At 39.1% G+C, this 16855-nt stretch overlaps 1 protein-coding gene across 19 annotated transcripts in view; it reads left to right on the top strand.

The window, feature by feature from the left end:
* Positions 1–16110, top strand: part of Zc3h12b (zinc finger CCCH-type containing 12B) — a 305889-nt gene extending 289779 nt beyond the window's left edge. For all 19 annotated transcript variants that reach the window (XM_074063657.1, XM_074063651.1, XM_074063642.1 and 16 more), the window contains 4 exons: positions 5070–5209; positions 8405–8639; positions 9288–9394; positions 10434–16110. In XM_074063657.1, the coding sequence (XP_073919758.1) occupies positions 5070–5209; positions 8405–8639; positions 9288–9394; positions 10434–11845 (1894 nt within the window). In that variant the 3' untranslated portion in view covers positions 11846–16110. The remainder of the gene's footprint in view (positions 1–5069; positions 5210–8404; positions 8640–9287; positions 9395–10433) is intronic.
* Positions 16111–16855: the final 745 nt, after the last annotated feature.

Raw genomic sequence — 16855 nt, 5'->3', positions numbered from 1 at the left:
AGTGAAGAGACAGTTTACAGAATGGAAGAAAATCTTTGCTAGATATTCATCTGCTAAAGGATGAATATCTACAATATATAAAGAACACAAAAAGTTAAACAACAACAAAAATTATCCTCATGGTTTTTTGGTGGTACTGGGGTTTGAATTCAGGGCCTTGTGGTTGCTAGGTTCTACCACTTGAGCCACATGTCCATCTTCCCACATGATTTTTTTAAATTGCTGTGTCCTTATTAATGTCTTTTCTTAACTGACCTGGTAAGTTACTGATGACTCCCATCATTCTGCAATCAGATTTCACATAGTCAAAGTTCAGTGCTATAATCTGCTTATGAAACTGTTATTCAAATCTAAATTTTGTTGATTTTCTAGATTCATTAGCTATAACTTTACCATGAAATTGGTATTTCTTTTTTGCTTTTTTTAGCAGTACTGGAGTTTGAACTCGGGGCCTTGTGCTTGTTAAGTAGGTGTTCTACCACTTGAGATTAGTATTTCTTAGACAAGCTGCACATTAACATCTGTTGTTGCTCAGCATGTTGGATAAGTCTGTGTTGAAATTATGATGCTTTGTTTACCACTGACAACATTTGTTTAACCTTTGTGTAGTGGTGTACCTGTAATTCATATACTATGAATATGCTAAGATATACACGAAGACCCTAAAGGGTACATTCATTCTAGGAGCTCTCTCCTTTGGGAGGAAAAAAATCCATTTCAGAGGATTTAAAGCTTTCTAATGTAAATGCCACCATATTCTCTACTAAGTCTGGGAGAAGCTCAAATATTTGAATCCTACAAAACAAAAATTGCAGAGAAAGAGGTCAGTGACCCATCTACAATGCCAAATTTTGCTTAGGAGCCTGGATGTTTCTAAGGCATTTTACAGAATGAAGTAAGCTATAATGGGAACCAAGATACTTTGGGTCTTAGGTTTTTTAGATTGCCAAAATTCTATTTTATGGGCTTAGTCATCTTGCAAGCATTACTTCATTTTCCATTTCTTAAAATTATTCATTCCTTGAATATATATTGAACTCTAAACTTTGCATACTGAACCCTTATGTAGGTCTTCATTGCCAACATGATAAATGTCCAAAGTACCTTCTGGTTCTTACTAAACATTTTATGGTATGCCTCATGGAATGCTCTAATCGCATAATTTTAATACTTTTGGGGATCCTATAGGTATGCTACATCTTTTAACATAACTCTCAGTCTGTTAAGAAATTGATATCAGAATACAAATGCATCAAAATATTAAATGTTTGTTTCTGTGTAGTAGTAAAAAAGTTGGGTCTTGGGGATATTTTTAGTATTTTCATGTATTTTCCACATTTTATGCCATAAGCATATATACTATAAGCATATAAGTTTATAATGATGAAAAATAGTTTTAAACAAAGAATTTTGAATTATAAAATACTAAATTGGCATATCCAAAAAACTGTTGTTCTTATAGTAATTTTTTAACTTAGACTATGTTTATCACACTTTAGAGCACTGCAGAGCCAAGTGAAATGAAATTCTACCCCCTTCCTCCAATCCCAACCCCTTTTTTGTTTGTATGTGGATTTTTGAGGCAGGGTCTCACCATGTAGCTCAAGATGGCCTCAAACTCTTGATCTTGCTATTCTCCTGCCTCCACCTCCCAAGTTCTGGGAATACAGGCTTGAACCACTGCTCTGGGCCCCAAATTCTCCCTTCTATTGGTAATCCTGGTGGTTTTCCCAAGTTCTGTATTTTTTATATTTACCATCACTGTAGCAGTGGGAAAAATCACAATTCATTTCATGCTGCATTCATTCCAATACTATACCTATGAACACTGTGGATTTGCTCATTGGTCTACATTTTAGAAGCAGTCAGTGGTGGTTGTCTCAAAAAGTGCCTTAGGGACCAGAGGAGTGGCTCAAGTGGCAGAGCACCTGCCTAGCAAGAGTGAGGCCCTGAATTCAAGTCCCAATACTGCCAAACAAAAAAAAAATCAGAAGTTACCTTAGAATGTATTGGTATAAGTATCTTTTTCTTTTTTTTCTTAAGTGCTATCAACTTGCAGTAGAGTAGCAAGCAGGAGGCTGTAAGTTCAAAACCCAATACAGCCAAAGTTAAAAAAAAAAATCAAACCAAAACCAAAAAGAAACTGCTTGATTATAATAGAATTGATATTTGGTATTTGTTTGCCAATTTATTTTGCCATCCAAGCTGCTTCATTAGCTATAACTTAGTATGATTTATGAATATGTCAGGGCACCAGATACCATGCTAAGAGATCATAATTCTCACAGCTGAACTGGGCAAAACTCTGTACACAGTTTTTTGAGTCTTAAAAATAGGGGGACTGACTCAAGTGGTAGAATACCTGCCTAAGCAAACACAAGGCCATGAATTCAAACCCCAGTATCTCCAAAAAAACCCAAACTATACAAGGGCTGGGGGAAAAAAGATGATAGCAATAAATGCTATGTATCTTCCTGCTCCACTCCACCCCCGATCAGGTCTTCCTGCTTGCTAGGCAGGCACTCCACTGCTTGAGCCATGCCTCCAGATCTAATACTATGTACTTTTCCCAATATATCTGCCATTTAACTGAATTCTGTTTGGATTTTTAAATTTGCAAAATACTTATTTCTATAAGTAATTGTGATGGAATTTCTTCTCTTATTGTATCATAGTCTGATTTAAAACAAATCTCACACATAATTTTTTTTCTTTGACACAGACAGGGTCTTTAAAAAATTTTTTTTGTAAATTTTTAATCATATTGTTGTACTCGGGGTATATAATGACATTTACAAAAGTGCTTACAATATATATTAGTTAAATTCACCCCCTCCATCAATCTCCTTTATCACCCTGCCCCCTTAGAATAGTTTCAACAGGTCTCATTTTTCCATTTTCATACATGAGTACGTAACATTTCCACCATACTCATCCTCCTACACCCTTTTCTTATGTCCTCCCCCTTCCACTGGAACCAACTCCCAGAGAGAAACTGTTTTACCTTCCTGTCCTCCATTTTTGCTTTTGAGTTTTGGTGGGTCTGGGATTTGAACTCAGGGCTTCAAGCTTGCAAAGCAGGCATGTACAAAGCAGACACTCTACTGCTTGAGTCATACTTCCAGCCCCTCCATTTTTGAAAAAATATATTTTTGTTAGTTTAAGACATCTGTACAGAGAGTTTTATATATGTATTGTATCCTGAATTGGCATATCCCCTCCATTTTTCTTTCTACCTTAGTCCTCTTCTTGTGGTGATTTCAACAGGTTTAAAAATTCTGTATTCAAAGGGAGGGGGTGGGGGGAAGGGGGGAGAAATGGCCCAAACATTGTATGTACATATGAATAAAAGAAAAAAAATCTGTATTCATTTTTGTATACAAAGCATCAACCATATTCACCTTCTTCTTTTTTTTACCCTCCTTCTCTCATTAGTGCCCTCCCTTTAGTGTGGTCTGTTTCTCATTCTTATCCTTTGTTGTTTAGGTGTCTGTTCATTGTGCAGTGGGATTTTTGCCTTTGTATTAAACCTGTGCTTAAGTAAAAATGTAAGCCCCCTTCACTGCACTTCTCCACTCTTTTTTCCCTATCCTGTGTTGTTTAACAGTTTTCAGTGTGTTTCCTTGTGACACAGGGTCTTGCTATGCAGCCTGAGATCAAACTCATGATCTTCCTGCCTCATACTGTCTAGTGCTGTGATTATGAGCATGCACTGCCACACATGACCAGAATAACAATTTTTATTAATATTTTGGTGTACCTATTTCTAATATTTTCTAGTCTTATACACAGACTTTGTAATGCATGATTAGGATTACAAACCGGGCACCATGGCACGTGGCTACAGTCCTAGCTCCTTGAGAGGCTGAAGCAAGATAACTTGAGTCCAAGTGTTCAAGGCCAACCTGGGCAACATAGTAAGACTCTGGATATATATCCCAATTTGGTGTGTGTGTGTGTGTGTATATATATATACATATATATATACAGTGTGTATCTTTCTTTTCTCTTTTATAATTATATTAGGAGCATTTCTTACATCTTAAAGTCTTTTTTGCAGTACTGGGATTTAAACTCAGTGCCTCACACTTACTATGCAGGTGCCACTTGAGCCATGCTCCTAGCCCTTAAAGTTTTCAAGAACATGATTTTCGTTGGTGCATTATATTTAATTAAATGGCTACATGGGATTAGTATTTATGTGTGTGTCATTTTTGCTGTCAATGTTATTTTAAGCTTAATATATGTGTTTTATGGGCTGGGAGTATAGCTCACTGGTAAAGTGCTTGTCGAGCATTCATGAGGCCCTGAGTTTAATGTCCAGCCTTGTGTGTGTGTGTATGTTTGTATGCTTAATCTTCATCCCTAACTAATCTTCCATATCAACTTCATCTAAACCTCTGATAAAGCCTCTTCATTTTTTGTCTGTTGTGAATATCTGATTATTTTTAAAGGTGGCAGTAGAAATAAAGTGGAGAGAGAAAATGAAACTGATAGGAAATAGTCACCATGATTGCTATAAGATGGAAGTTGTCGCTAACCATTTGTGGCCTTGCCTGAAGTTTGTAATAATAAAGGCAATATTTGCTATCATTGATAGCATACTTGCCTAGTATGCATGAAGTCCTGGGTTCAATATCTAGCATGAAAAAAAAAACGTTCTTTGGCATCATCAAGAAAGAAAATGTCTTAAACTGACAGAGGCCACTATGGGAAGTTGACCGGGGAAAAAAAGAAAGAAAGAAAATGTCACTGAGCACCAAAGGCTCATGCCTGTAATCCTAGCTACTCAGGAGGCAGAGATTAGGAGGATTGCGGATCAGAGCAAGCCTGGGTAAATAGTTCTGGAGACCCTATCTTGAAAAAACCCTTCACAAAAAAAGGGTTGATTGAGTGGCTCAAGGTGTAGGCCCTGAGTTCAAACCCCAGTACCTCAAAAAAAAAAAGAAAAAAGAAAAAGAAAATGTCTGTTGTCAATACCTTGGTAGTAAGAAAAACCTGATATGGTATTTTTTTTTTTTTTTGCTGTCTGTTAATCCTCTTGCCTCTTTTTCTCTATATTTCTAAAGCCATGGGAATAAAGAAGAATTCTCCTGCAGAGGAATACAACTTGCTGTAGATTGGTTTCTAGATAAAGGCCATAAAGACATCACAGTATTTGTACCTGCATGGAGAAAAGAGCAATCCCGCCCTGATGCACCAATTACGGGTACAATTTCAAATAAAACATTTCTTGCCATCCAAAGCCAAAGCTAACAAGATAGTTTAAAGAGAGGCTGATGATCCCAATTTAGATAATTATTTTTCTAAGTTGTTGAGTATACTTAAAATGTCTTTTATTATGTGTATTTTTGATATAGTGGTTCATATGAAACCATTATTGTTTTGGAGCATAGGGTAGTTAGATAGAGACTACTTCAATTTAGCAAACTTAATAAAGCACATAGCTGAAAAAAGAATGTCTTTCTATTTAATCATAGACTTCAGACTATAGGGGGATGAATCTGGTCATGAACATGACTGAATTTTTGAAGAAATTAGAGAAACCATGGTAGACAGTGCACCTCATTTTGTACCAGAGAAGTAATTGTGAAGTTTCCAAATTAGGGGATGGAATAAAGTGAGAGAAGTCTCAAGTACTTATTTATGAGGCACAGAAAAACCCAGTACCTAGGGCTGATTACACTTTTAAAGTCCCGTGAAAATGTTTCCTTCACATCAGAAGGAAATATTGAATATAATAACAATAGATGTATAATAATGTATCTAGCTGGATTATATTTGCCTTTATATCAATGCAGTTCTAAAATAAAAACTTTTAATATTTCTTTATAGAAGAAGTAGCTTGTGAAGGCAAAAATGACTAAGGTTCACAAAGGTCATAGTGTGGTCTTCATAATGGCAGGAAAGTCACTATATTCACTTATAACAGTACATGTAGTATATGCTCATTAAAGCATTGAAGAACACATAGACCACATTTGAGTATCAACTCTTACCTGATGTGCTTAATGAATGTTCATGAATGGGTGCCTCAGCTGCACATGGAGCTGTCTGCCATCTTCTGAACAGACTCCCATGCCTCAATCTGAAAGCAGATCCTGCTCCTGCTCAAGCCCTGCCACCAAGTTTTCTCTCCTCAGCAATTAAAAGGCCAAAAGGAAAGGGGGTCAGTACTCAAATGCTATAACTTGATGTTCCACCTTAGTTTTGGCCTTCCTTCAGATAGAAGCCAATGATAAAAGTCTTTTGGAGTGATGCTTCTACTCTTCTCCTAACAGACACATCCTCACCTATTGTTTTCTTCAATAGCCAAAAAGCTGGGGCTGGGGCTGGAGTGTAGCTCCGTGGTAAAGAGCTTGTTTAGCATGCCACAGGCCTTATGTTCCATGCCCAGCACCACAGAAAAAAATCTGGTGCTTTAGCCAAAGGGCAAAACAAGCATCAAGAATGCTAGGATAGGCTGGGCACTGGTAGCTTGTGCCTGTAATCCTAGCTACTCAGCAGGCAGACATGAAGAGGATCAAGGTTCAAAGCTAGCCCAGGCAAATAGTTTGTGAGACCCTATCTCAAAAATACCCAACACAAAGAAGGGCTGGTGGAGTGGCTCAAGTGGTAGAGCATCTGCCTAATAAGCATGAGGCCCTGGTTCAAACCCTAGTACCACCAAAAAAAGTAAATAAATAAGAATGCTAAGAAAGATCAGGCATGGTGGTACATACCTGTAATCCTAGCACTTGAGAGGCTGAGGCAGGAGGATAGAGAATTTAAGGCCAATCTGAGCTACATAGCAAGACCTGTCTCACAGTGGATGTTACATGTACTCACCAAAAATAACTAATGTGTTCTCATAACAAAAATGTGAAGTGATGCATTTGTTAATTAGCTAGATTTAACCATTCTACACTTTTTATGTACTTCAAAATATCATGCTTACACAATAAAAATATATAATGTTATCTGTCAAAATAAATAAAAATGAATAAAATTAGAAAAATAAAGCCAAAATTAGTATGTAAAGAACTAATATGCAAATCTAAATTAGAATGCACTTGATTATGAAGGGAATATAGTTGTGATATATATTCATGTTCGGGGGAGGAAACTGGAGCATATTAGCTACCAGTTTGTGGGTCTTTAAGTTATAATGGTCACTGTGAAGTAAAAACAAAATTTTTAAAAAATACCCTATCTCAAAGAGAAAAAAAGAATGTAAACTAGTACAACCACTCTGGAAAAAAATTTGGAGGCTACTTAAAAAGCTAAAACATTGATCTACCATTTGATCCAGCAATACCACTCTTGGGGATATACCCAAAAGACTGTGACACAGGTTACTCCAGAGGCACCTGCACACCCATGTTTATTGCGGCACTATTCACAATAGCCAAGTTATGGAAACAGCCAAGATGCCGCACCACTGACGAATGGATTAAGAAAATGTGGTATCTATACACAATGGAATTTTATGCAGCCATGAAGAACAAATTGTTATCATTCGCTGGTAAATGGATGCAATTGGAGAACATCATCCTGAGTGAGGTTAGCCTGGCCCAAAAGACCAAAAATCGTATGTTCTCCCTCATATGTGGACATTAGATCAAGGGCAAACACAAGAAGGGGATTGGACTTTGATCACACGATAAAGTGAGAGCACACAAGGGAGGTGCGAGGATAGGCAAGACACCTAAAAAACTAGATAGCATTTGTTGTCCTCAACGCAGAGAAACTAAAGCAGATACTTTAAAGCAACTGAAGCCAATAGGAGAAGGGGACCAGGAACTAGAGGAAAGGTTAGTTCAAGAAGAATTAACTTAGAAGGTAACACACATGCACAGGAAATCAATGTGAGTCAACTCCTTATCTCAACTAGCAAAAACCCTTGGTCATTCCTATTATTGCTTATACTCTCTCTACAACAAAATTAGAGATAAGGGCAAAATAGTTTCTGCCGGGTATTGAGGGGGTGGGGGGAGAAGGAGGGGGTGGGGGCATAAGGGAGGGGGTGGGGGGAGGGGAGAAAAATGACCCAAACATTGTATGCACATATGAATAAAATAAAGGAAGAGAAAAGAAAAAAGAATGGTAAGATTTAAGTGAATGCTAAGATATAAATCTCGCTTTTCATAGTAGTCTTTAAAAATTAGGTGTGGTTTAAACCAAAAGGGAAAAAATTAGATGTGATTGAACACAGTTCCTCCTTCATTTTATTAAAAAAAAAAACTGAAGTCTGAAGGATAAGGTGACTTGCCTAAGGTCACAACCCAATTTGATGTAATAGCCCAGAATAGAGCCCACTCTAAAGGCAAGTAACATACCAACTTTTGTATTTGTAATATAGGAATAATGCTGTTAATTTTCAAAGATCATTTCTACTCTGTGGCATATAATCATATTTTGACAGATCAAGATATTCTTCGTAAACTGGAGAAGGAAAAGATTCTTGTTTTCACACCATCCCGAAGGGTCCAGGGAAGAAGAGTTGTCTGCTACGATGACCGGTTCATAGTCAAATTGGCTTTTGATTCTGATGGCATCATTGTGTCCAATGATAACTATCGGGACCTTCAAGTTGAAAAGCCAGAATGGAAGAAGTTTATAGAGGAACGGTTGTTGATGTATTCTTTCGTGAATGACAAGTGCGTTTCTTTTCAGTAGGCTCTGAATAGCCATATTGTATCCAAGTTACTAGTAGGAGTAGATTTCATTTCAATAAACATTTACTGAACACTTACTGTGTACTATGCATTATGCTGGTTGCTATGGAAATTTTAAAAGCTAAATAAAAAGTAGGACTCATTTTCAAAGGGCTCAAGGTATAGTAGGAGAGAGAGAGAGAGAGAACCACAATGTATTGAGATAAAGGACTACAGTTAACTTTTAAAATTGCTTTGTCTATGTAAAGTGGTAAGAAAAGACCTCCCAGAGATGACATTTGAAATAAAGTTTATACACTAAAGAGGGTTGCTGGGCATAACATGTGAGGGGGACATTATGAATAAAGGTGTGAAGGTATGAAAGTGGGTGGTGTGCTAGGGAAAACCAGTAGGCATGCCAATATGACTGCAAAATATAGTACAAGGCTGCATGATACACAGGGAAAATATGTGATCAAGTAGGAATAAAGGGAAGAAATGTTGGATTACCAGAAGATAGGATTGAGGCAGGACAGGCAATTAGAAGAGTGCAAAAATAGTATAGGCAAGAGTTAATGAAGGTCTGGACTCTGAGTAAGGGATAGTGGCAACAGAAAGGAAGGCATTCATCCCTTGTTTTCTTGCTTTCAGATTTATGCCTCCAGATGATCCTTTAGGACGCCATGGCCCAAGCCTTGAAAATTTCTTAAGAAAGAGACCTGTTGTTCCAGAGCATAAGAAGCAACCATGTCCTTATGGTGAGTACCTGTGTCCAGAACTAAGTTCTGTACTAAGGGAAACAAAAGGACTCTCTGACAATTTTTCCTTTCAAGACTCCCTTTTCAAATGGGAAATCTTGACTTGTCCACATTCTGCGAGCTAAAATTTGTGTCTTTATGTATTCTTAGTTATGTATTTAAAGAAAATCTTAGAAATTGCATGAGGAAAAGGTAACCAGAATTGAAGGGAAGATTAGTTGTCACTTGTTAAACTAACACGTTTTCTAGTGCCTAAGTCCTGAGAGATATGGCTGACAATGCCAAACTGGGTTTGGTCCCAAGAACATGCCTCTCAGGCAGATGACTACACCTTCTGTCAACAAGTATATACCCTTTTCTTGTGATTTGTATTTTCCATATGCCTCCAAACTTCATTTTCATAGAGTGCACTGGTCTGAGGCTATTTTGGATGTTTGGTCTTTTTGGATAATCATTTGTTGGAGGGGGTATTTTGGTTTGTATTCTCAAATTAACATTTAAATCACAGAGTATTTTCATGTTCATTATCTCATTCCATCTTTACAATGATCCTGTAATATAGGTATGATTATGAACCTTGTTTACAGAAGAGGAAAATGAGGCTCAGAAAATAGTCACTTACCAAGATCACATGGCCAGTAAAGGACATAGCTGAAATTGAAACTCAAATCTGACAGGCCCCCAAACCTGTGTTTTGCACTACCCCATGCTGCCTTGTGTTACTCTAGTCTGCCTTTCAGTATGCAGATTATGCCTAGGCAAAGTTGTACATTACTGAAAAATTAGGACTGTTCAAGTGCTCAACTCTTAGTTTTTACACTGCAATTTCTTCCTCAGCTTTCCACTTCCTCCCTCTCCCCCCACAGTTTGTGATACCTCCTTGGTGTTGTCTGTCTCTCATCTTTGTGGAAAGTTAATTTTCTGCCCTAACCCCAAACAGTATAACCCCAGCCTGAGTGACCACATTGTTACAACAGTTTCTGGCACAAATGGTTGCACACTGTGAGAAAGAGTCTTACCCCAAGGCATTATTTTTCAGGCAAAAAATGCACCTACGGCCACAAGTGCAAATACTACCATCCAGAGCGGGCCAACCAACCCCAGCGTTCAGTGGCTGATGAGCTCCGCATCAGTGCCAAACTGTCCACAGTGAAAACCATGAGTGAAGGCACCCTGGCCAAGTGTGGCACAGGGATGTCTAGTGCCAAAGGTGAGATAACCTCAGAGGTCAAACGTGTGGCCCCCAAGCGCCAATCAGATCCTAGCATCCGGTCTGTAGCTGTGGAGCCTGAGGAATGGCTCTCCATTGCCCGTAAGCCTGAAGCCAGCTCTGTGCCCTCACTTGTGACCTCCCTAAGTGTCCCCACAATCCCACCCCCCAAAAGTCACGCAGTGGGTGCACTCAACACCCGTTCGGCCAGCAGCCCAGTGCCAGGATCCTCCCATTTCCCCCACCAAAAGGTCTCATTGGAGCACATGGCCAGCATGCAGTACCCCCCTATTCTGGTTACCAACAGCCATGGGACCCCTGTTAACTATGCTGAGCAATACCCAAAGTTTGAGTCGATGGGGGATCATGGCTACTATTCAATGTTAGGCGACTTCTCCAAACTGAACATGCATAATCGAGAGTACTACATAGCTGAAGCAGACCAGGGGTTGTATGGTCGGAATCCCAGCATCTGTCCTGACAGTTGTATGAGCCATACCAGGAATGACAACTATTCCTCTTACAACAACTTGTACTTGGCTGTAGCTGATGCCCATCCTGAAGGCAGTCTGAAACTGCACCGCTCAGCGTCTCAGAACCGTCTTCAGCCTTTTTCTCATGGTTACCATGAAGCCTTAACGAGAATTCAGAGCTATGGCCCAGATGATTCCAAGCAAGCCCCCCACAAGCAGTCAGTCCCTCACTTAGCTCTGCATGCCCAGCATCCAGCAACTGGAGCACACTCCAGCTGTCCTGGGGACTACACCATGCCTCCCAACATCCATCCCGGGGCAACCTCCCAGCCAGGCCGTGCTCTGGTAATGACTCGGATGGACAGCATTTCTGACTCCCGCCTCTATGAGAGCAACCCCATGCGGCAAAGACGACCTCCTCTGTGCAGGGAACAGCATGCCAGCTGGGACCCACTGCCCTGTGCAACTGACTCCTATGGCTACCGCTCCTATCCCTTAAGTAACAATCTCATGCAACCATGTTATGAGCCAGCCATGGTACGGAGCGTGCCTGAAAAGATGGAACAGATATGGAGGAATCCTTGGGTTGGAATATGTAATGATACCAGGGAGCACATGATCCCAGAGCACCAATATCAGACCTACAAGAACCTCTGCAATATTTTCCCTTCTAACATTGTTCTTGCAGTAATGGAGAAGAATCCCCACACAGCAGATGCCCAGCAACTGGCAGCCTTGATTGTTGCCAAGCTTAGGGCTGCACGTTGATATGACACATGACTTATTCCTTTATATAAATATGAATGTATACTATGATTATAGTAACTGTTTGTTTTGCGCTTTAAAAGTTACAGTGTTAACATCATTTAAGTGCATAACAACTCTGTGAAGTAGGTGTTATATCCTACTTTATAGAGAAGGAAGCTGAAGCTCAGTGAGATTAACTGGCCTGCCAAGGTCACACTGCTAGCAAATGACCAAGTCAAGACACATACCCAAGTCCGCTGACTCCAAGTTCCATGCCCTTTTGCACTGCACCATGCAGGTAATGGAGAACAAGACCCATGGGAAGAGGCCTAAATCTAAGAAACCTCAAGGGAGTCCATTACCAGTGTGTTCTTAGTCACAAATTCTATATTATAAGTATGGATGATATATCCACTTTAGAGAGCAAAATGCATCAAAATCAGACAGTGTATTGAATTAACCTTTTAGGGTTTTTAATTTAAAGCTATTTAAAAGTAAACGTATACTTTATTGCATGGATATTTGATCATTCAGTATCTTTAATGAAGCTATCGGGTCATGTTGAATCTTCTAAAGCTACATTTGAACCCTATTGTTAGCAATTATATTGCATGTATGTGTGTGTGTGTGTGTGTGTGTGTGTGTGTGTGTGTGTGTGTGTATTTGGTTTGAGACGTGTATCTCTGGTATAACCTTTTGCATACTGATAGTGAGAAGGTAAGCTCTACATAGTCCTTAAGTCTATAGCTGTATAGATCATAAGTCTGACTTGATGATTTTATGTCACATTTCAGTTTCAACCAGATTTGAAACTGAAATTACATGCCAATATTTGAACATTGCTTTCTTAGGCACTAGAGTGAACCAACTCTAATTCTTTTGCACTTTTCACTTGCCAATGTTTATTAACAGTTCTTAGCTTCCAAGTCCCTTCACCTCAACAAAGTAGGGGTCAGGTTGCTGCCTTCTGCTGAGAAGCTGTTGGATAAGCTCGAGTTCCACAGATTAAGTGTGTGTGTGTGCTACACAAGCACAAAAGAGTCTGACCAGGACAAAGGGACTTACTACCAGAGTCCACTCCCTTTATCCCAGAAGAGATGGCCAAACCCACGTGGCATTAAATGATGGATATAAAAGCTTCATGCAATGAGGGACAAATGGATGTTTTTTTGGACTTCTGACCTATGCAGTATTCAACATCACAGGATAAAATGTAATAAAGGACAGTGCGTAGCCATGTAATCCACTTTCTCCTGCTGTCCACCCTTTGTGCAATAAGGTCAATCATTGGTGGAGCAGAATTTCTCTAGGAAAAAAAACCAGGGGATTTTCTAGGTGGAAAAAGGCAGCTTCCAAAAGGGGATGCTGCATCTTTGTTAATAGCTGGCTCAGTTATACACTTCAAATCCACACAGAGGGTGTACCTGCTGTTAAGATAATTCTTAGATGCATTACAAAGAAGGTATGATATTTGGGTTGGGTGGCACCATTTGCGCAATTTGTATCTTGCTCAGGGTGGGTACCTTTGTAGCTAAATGCCTCTAGAAGAGGTCTTTATTGGTTTTTTTAAACTGCACTAAATGAGCCCCCTTTTTGAATCCATTGTATATTTCAGTGTTTTGAACCATGACCAGCTCACTATTTCTTGAGCTGGAAATTGCTAACTTCTACAGTCTTGTTTTTCATGAAAGTTTAGAAGGCCTGGCCTTGGCCTTTTGTTTCTTCATGAGAAGGTGTGACACTGCCTATAAATGTTTCTTACTGTGAAACACTCTGAATGTGAGGCTGTGTCAGGTTGTTTCTGGTGGTTTGATCATGGCTTCCATGCTGCTTTCTGATTTTCTGTATCTGTCCACATTGATCAACACTACATCTTAACCAACATTTCTCTTCACTTAACCACAGTTTCACATTCATATCCTAACCTGTAGTCTTCCCATCCCCTAGCTTATTGACAAAGTATAAAAATATTTTCTTCCAAGAAGGTCCAGAGTGACAATTGCCACTGTAGCTCTTGCTATTTCACACAAACACCACTTCATACCTTCAACTTCTTGGACCTTCTATATCCGCCCCATGTTTAAATCAGGGTATTTGACAATCTCATATTACTCTAATGCCTTTGTGCCACTTAGTTCATCTTACTGCCAAAATCATCAATGGCACTGCTGCACAGTTTACAGGGAAGCACAAGATTATTATTGTCAACTGCAGTTCATCTTGAATGTGTTCATATTTAGTATTCAAAATAATTGCAAGCTCCTCCCAACACAGGAAGTCTTTTTAAGGTAGCATATGTATTTCTTATTTTCTAAAAACAATTGTCATTCTTCTCCTCATATAAAATGTGTATGAACCAAAGCGGCTAAAAGCAATGCCTCAAATAACCAGAAATGACCTTTTGTTGATACAAATTGTATCTTTTTTTCCTGATTGTATAGAAACTAATGTACAAAACTCAAACTATGTTTAGTACTGAATTTTCACCATGATGTTTGTGGCACTGTGTGTCACGGGGATGTAGCCCAGGGATCATGAGGGAGCTTTTATTTCCAAAGGGCAGTAGTAGTTTATAGACAAAGACAATTTCAAGGCCTCTTTATTGTTAGGTGCACAGCTATTATATGTACAATTTGAAGCATTATATTGCATAAGTTCTCTTTAGCCTAGTAAATTTAATATATCCTTGGAAAAGGGACTTTGTATAAAAAGTGTGTTAGTGAATCATCTACAAGAATCTATAATGAAGCTGTACTATGAATGCATAAATCCAGCTTGGTTCTTAGTTATTAGAGAAACATTTTCTTTATATTAAGGTCTGCATACTTCTTGACTTTTCCATTTTGTCAGTAATAAAACAGCAAATAACAAAGAGCATTGGGACCCCTCTGGCTTGATAATAAAATCAAGCTTCTTCCTTCATGGGACTCAGTGTCCTTCAGGATACTTACCTCCAAGCACTCAGCAGGGGTTACTGCACAGTGTTTTGTGTGGTTTTCAAGAAGCAGTATATTTTGCAAGAGGTGCTTTGTAATTTTAATTCTTTCACTGATTTTCTGACCTCATAGCAAGTCTGTGCCTATTCAGGCCTTAGATTTTGTAGATTTTGTGGTTTTTGCTTTCTTTTTGTGACCTTTTTGTTACTGTTTTCTCGACCTAACAGAGAAATGTGAGCCTGGAATGGCATGCTCAATCCAGGGCATCCTTTGAGACAGCTCAAAGGAAAAGGAGTCTTTAAAAAAAAAAAAAACAGGGAACCATTGCACTCTTTTAAGGTGCCAGGTATGGAAAGAAGAATGACAGATATGAAAGATGCCTTATGGAAATGGTCTAAACTTTACTTCTTCTAAGTAATGAAACACGTGGCATGATTTCTCCCCTCCCTCTTTCTCCTCCAGCCCCTTTTAGTTTCTAGACTACTTCCCTAAAATTTTTTTTTCTATTTTGGAATAAATTATCTTCATATAGTAATTCAATCATTGATATCCATTAATCCTTGTCACTGCGTTTTCTTCTAACATGGAAGAGTTCATTTGAGAGGCATTCCGTTAACCATTCTATCTATGCTGTACGTATGGGACTTTGTACAAATGCCCCTTTTAAGGGCCAACAATTTCAATACACTTGTTTTACTCTGTGAACCAGGTCTGGATCTGCACAGGGAAAGTAATGCCAAGCTGTCCAAAGAGCACTGCTCAGGTCTTCCTCCTAACCCTTCTCTGCCTTTCCCTAGTTTGTTTCTCCTCAAGTCTGACATTGAGGAATGCATAGTCTTCAACTGAAACGGCACTACAGTTACTTCTCATTAGAAACCAAACCAGTATATTTCTAGAACCTGCTTGTCTAAAGAAGTCAATGCCTTTGTAAACACTCAGAATATTGTATTATAGCTAGCTATACACATAGGCAGATTGACTATTTTTAGTCCTGGTTTGTGTATCAGTGAGCTATAGCAGTTTGCTTTATCCATTTGTGGGATTAAACAATACTGTTTAATGGTTGTAAACTTTTATAAAACCACTTTGGGTTTCTTGTTTGACCCAAACATAATGTAAGTCTCAATGACAAAATACACAAAGCCAACCTGAGGTGAGTGAAAATATATCCCTTCTCTAGTTGAATCTGTCCCTATAATGCATGTGCAATGCTTTGTAATATGTTCTTACTAGCATGAATGTGCTGACTTCTTGAAGTTTTGTTTCACCTATAATTGTGATGGAAGTGATATATTGTTGACAATGAGCTGTAACCATGCTTATTTATTGCATAAACTGTTTGTCTACTAACTACTAATGGCTCTTTCTTTAAGAACACCAACAAAAAGCCGTACCACACACTCCAGTTTGCTCCTAAAACAATAAATTTCTTTTCCTGCAAGTTGCATCTTTAGATAAGCTTATAAGGACAGAGATCCCTACCAAATGAGCCCATCTGAATTTTACCACAGCAAGCATATACCCCCTAATTTTTGAAGTTTAATACAGCTCCTAGACTAACACTAGACTAAATGCCAGTCAAAATGGTGCTTCCCACAGGGCAGGGCTGGCGTCCACTGGTGGGTCAAAATCAGGTGGTAGGCTCAGCTCAGACTTATTTCAGTACACAACATATAGTTTCTCCCTGAACAGCCACAAGGGTCACAGAAACGTCATCTGCTGAGCCAGAAGGGGTACAGTACCCTGCACTGCATATTCAAGGAGTACTCAGCTACATTAGCTTCTTCAGGTTATATATGAGGCTCCAAGAGCACTGAAGAGATTTGACCAAGGCTGAGCAAAATTAGTAGCAATGGTAAAACCAGAAGGCCAGGCTGCATGTCACCCAAGCCAGTCAAACCTTTATCACAGTGTTGTCTGCTCTTCCCTCAGGTCTCTCTGGGGCCTCCTACCCATACTCCAGACAAGAAGTCCTGTTCCAAAAGCAGTGGCCACAGTGGTTGCAGCACAGCCCCAGACTCAGGAGCCTTTGAAAGAGCTATCTGTGAATTTGTCACACACTGTCTCTCATCCTCCAGGGGAATAACCCCACTCT

Source organism: Castor canadensis, chromosome X (assembly GCF_047511655.1).
Source record: "Castor canadensis chromosome X, mCasCan1.hap1v2, whole genome shotgun sequence".
NCBI classification, from domain to species: Eukaryota; Metazoa; Chordata; class Mammalia; order Rodentia; family Castoridae; genus Castor; species Castor canadensis.
Note: the sequence above shows the minus strand (reverse complement) of the source record. Positions and strands in the feature narration are given on the sequence as shown.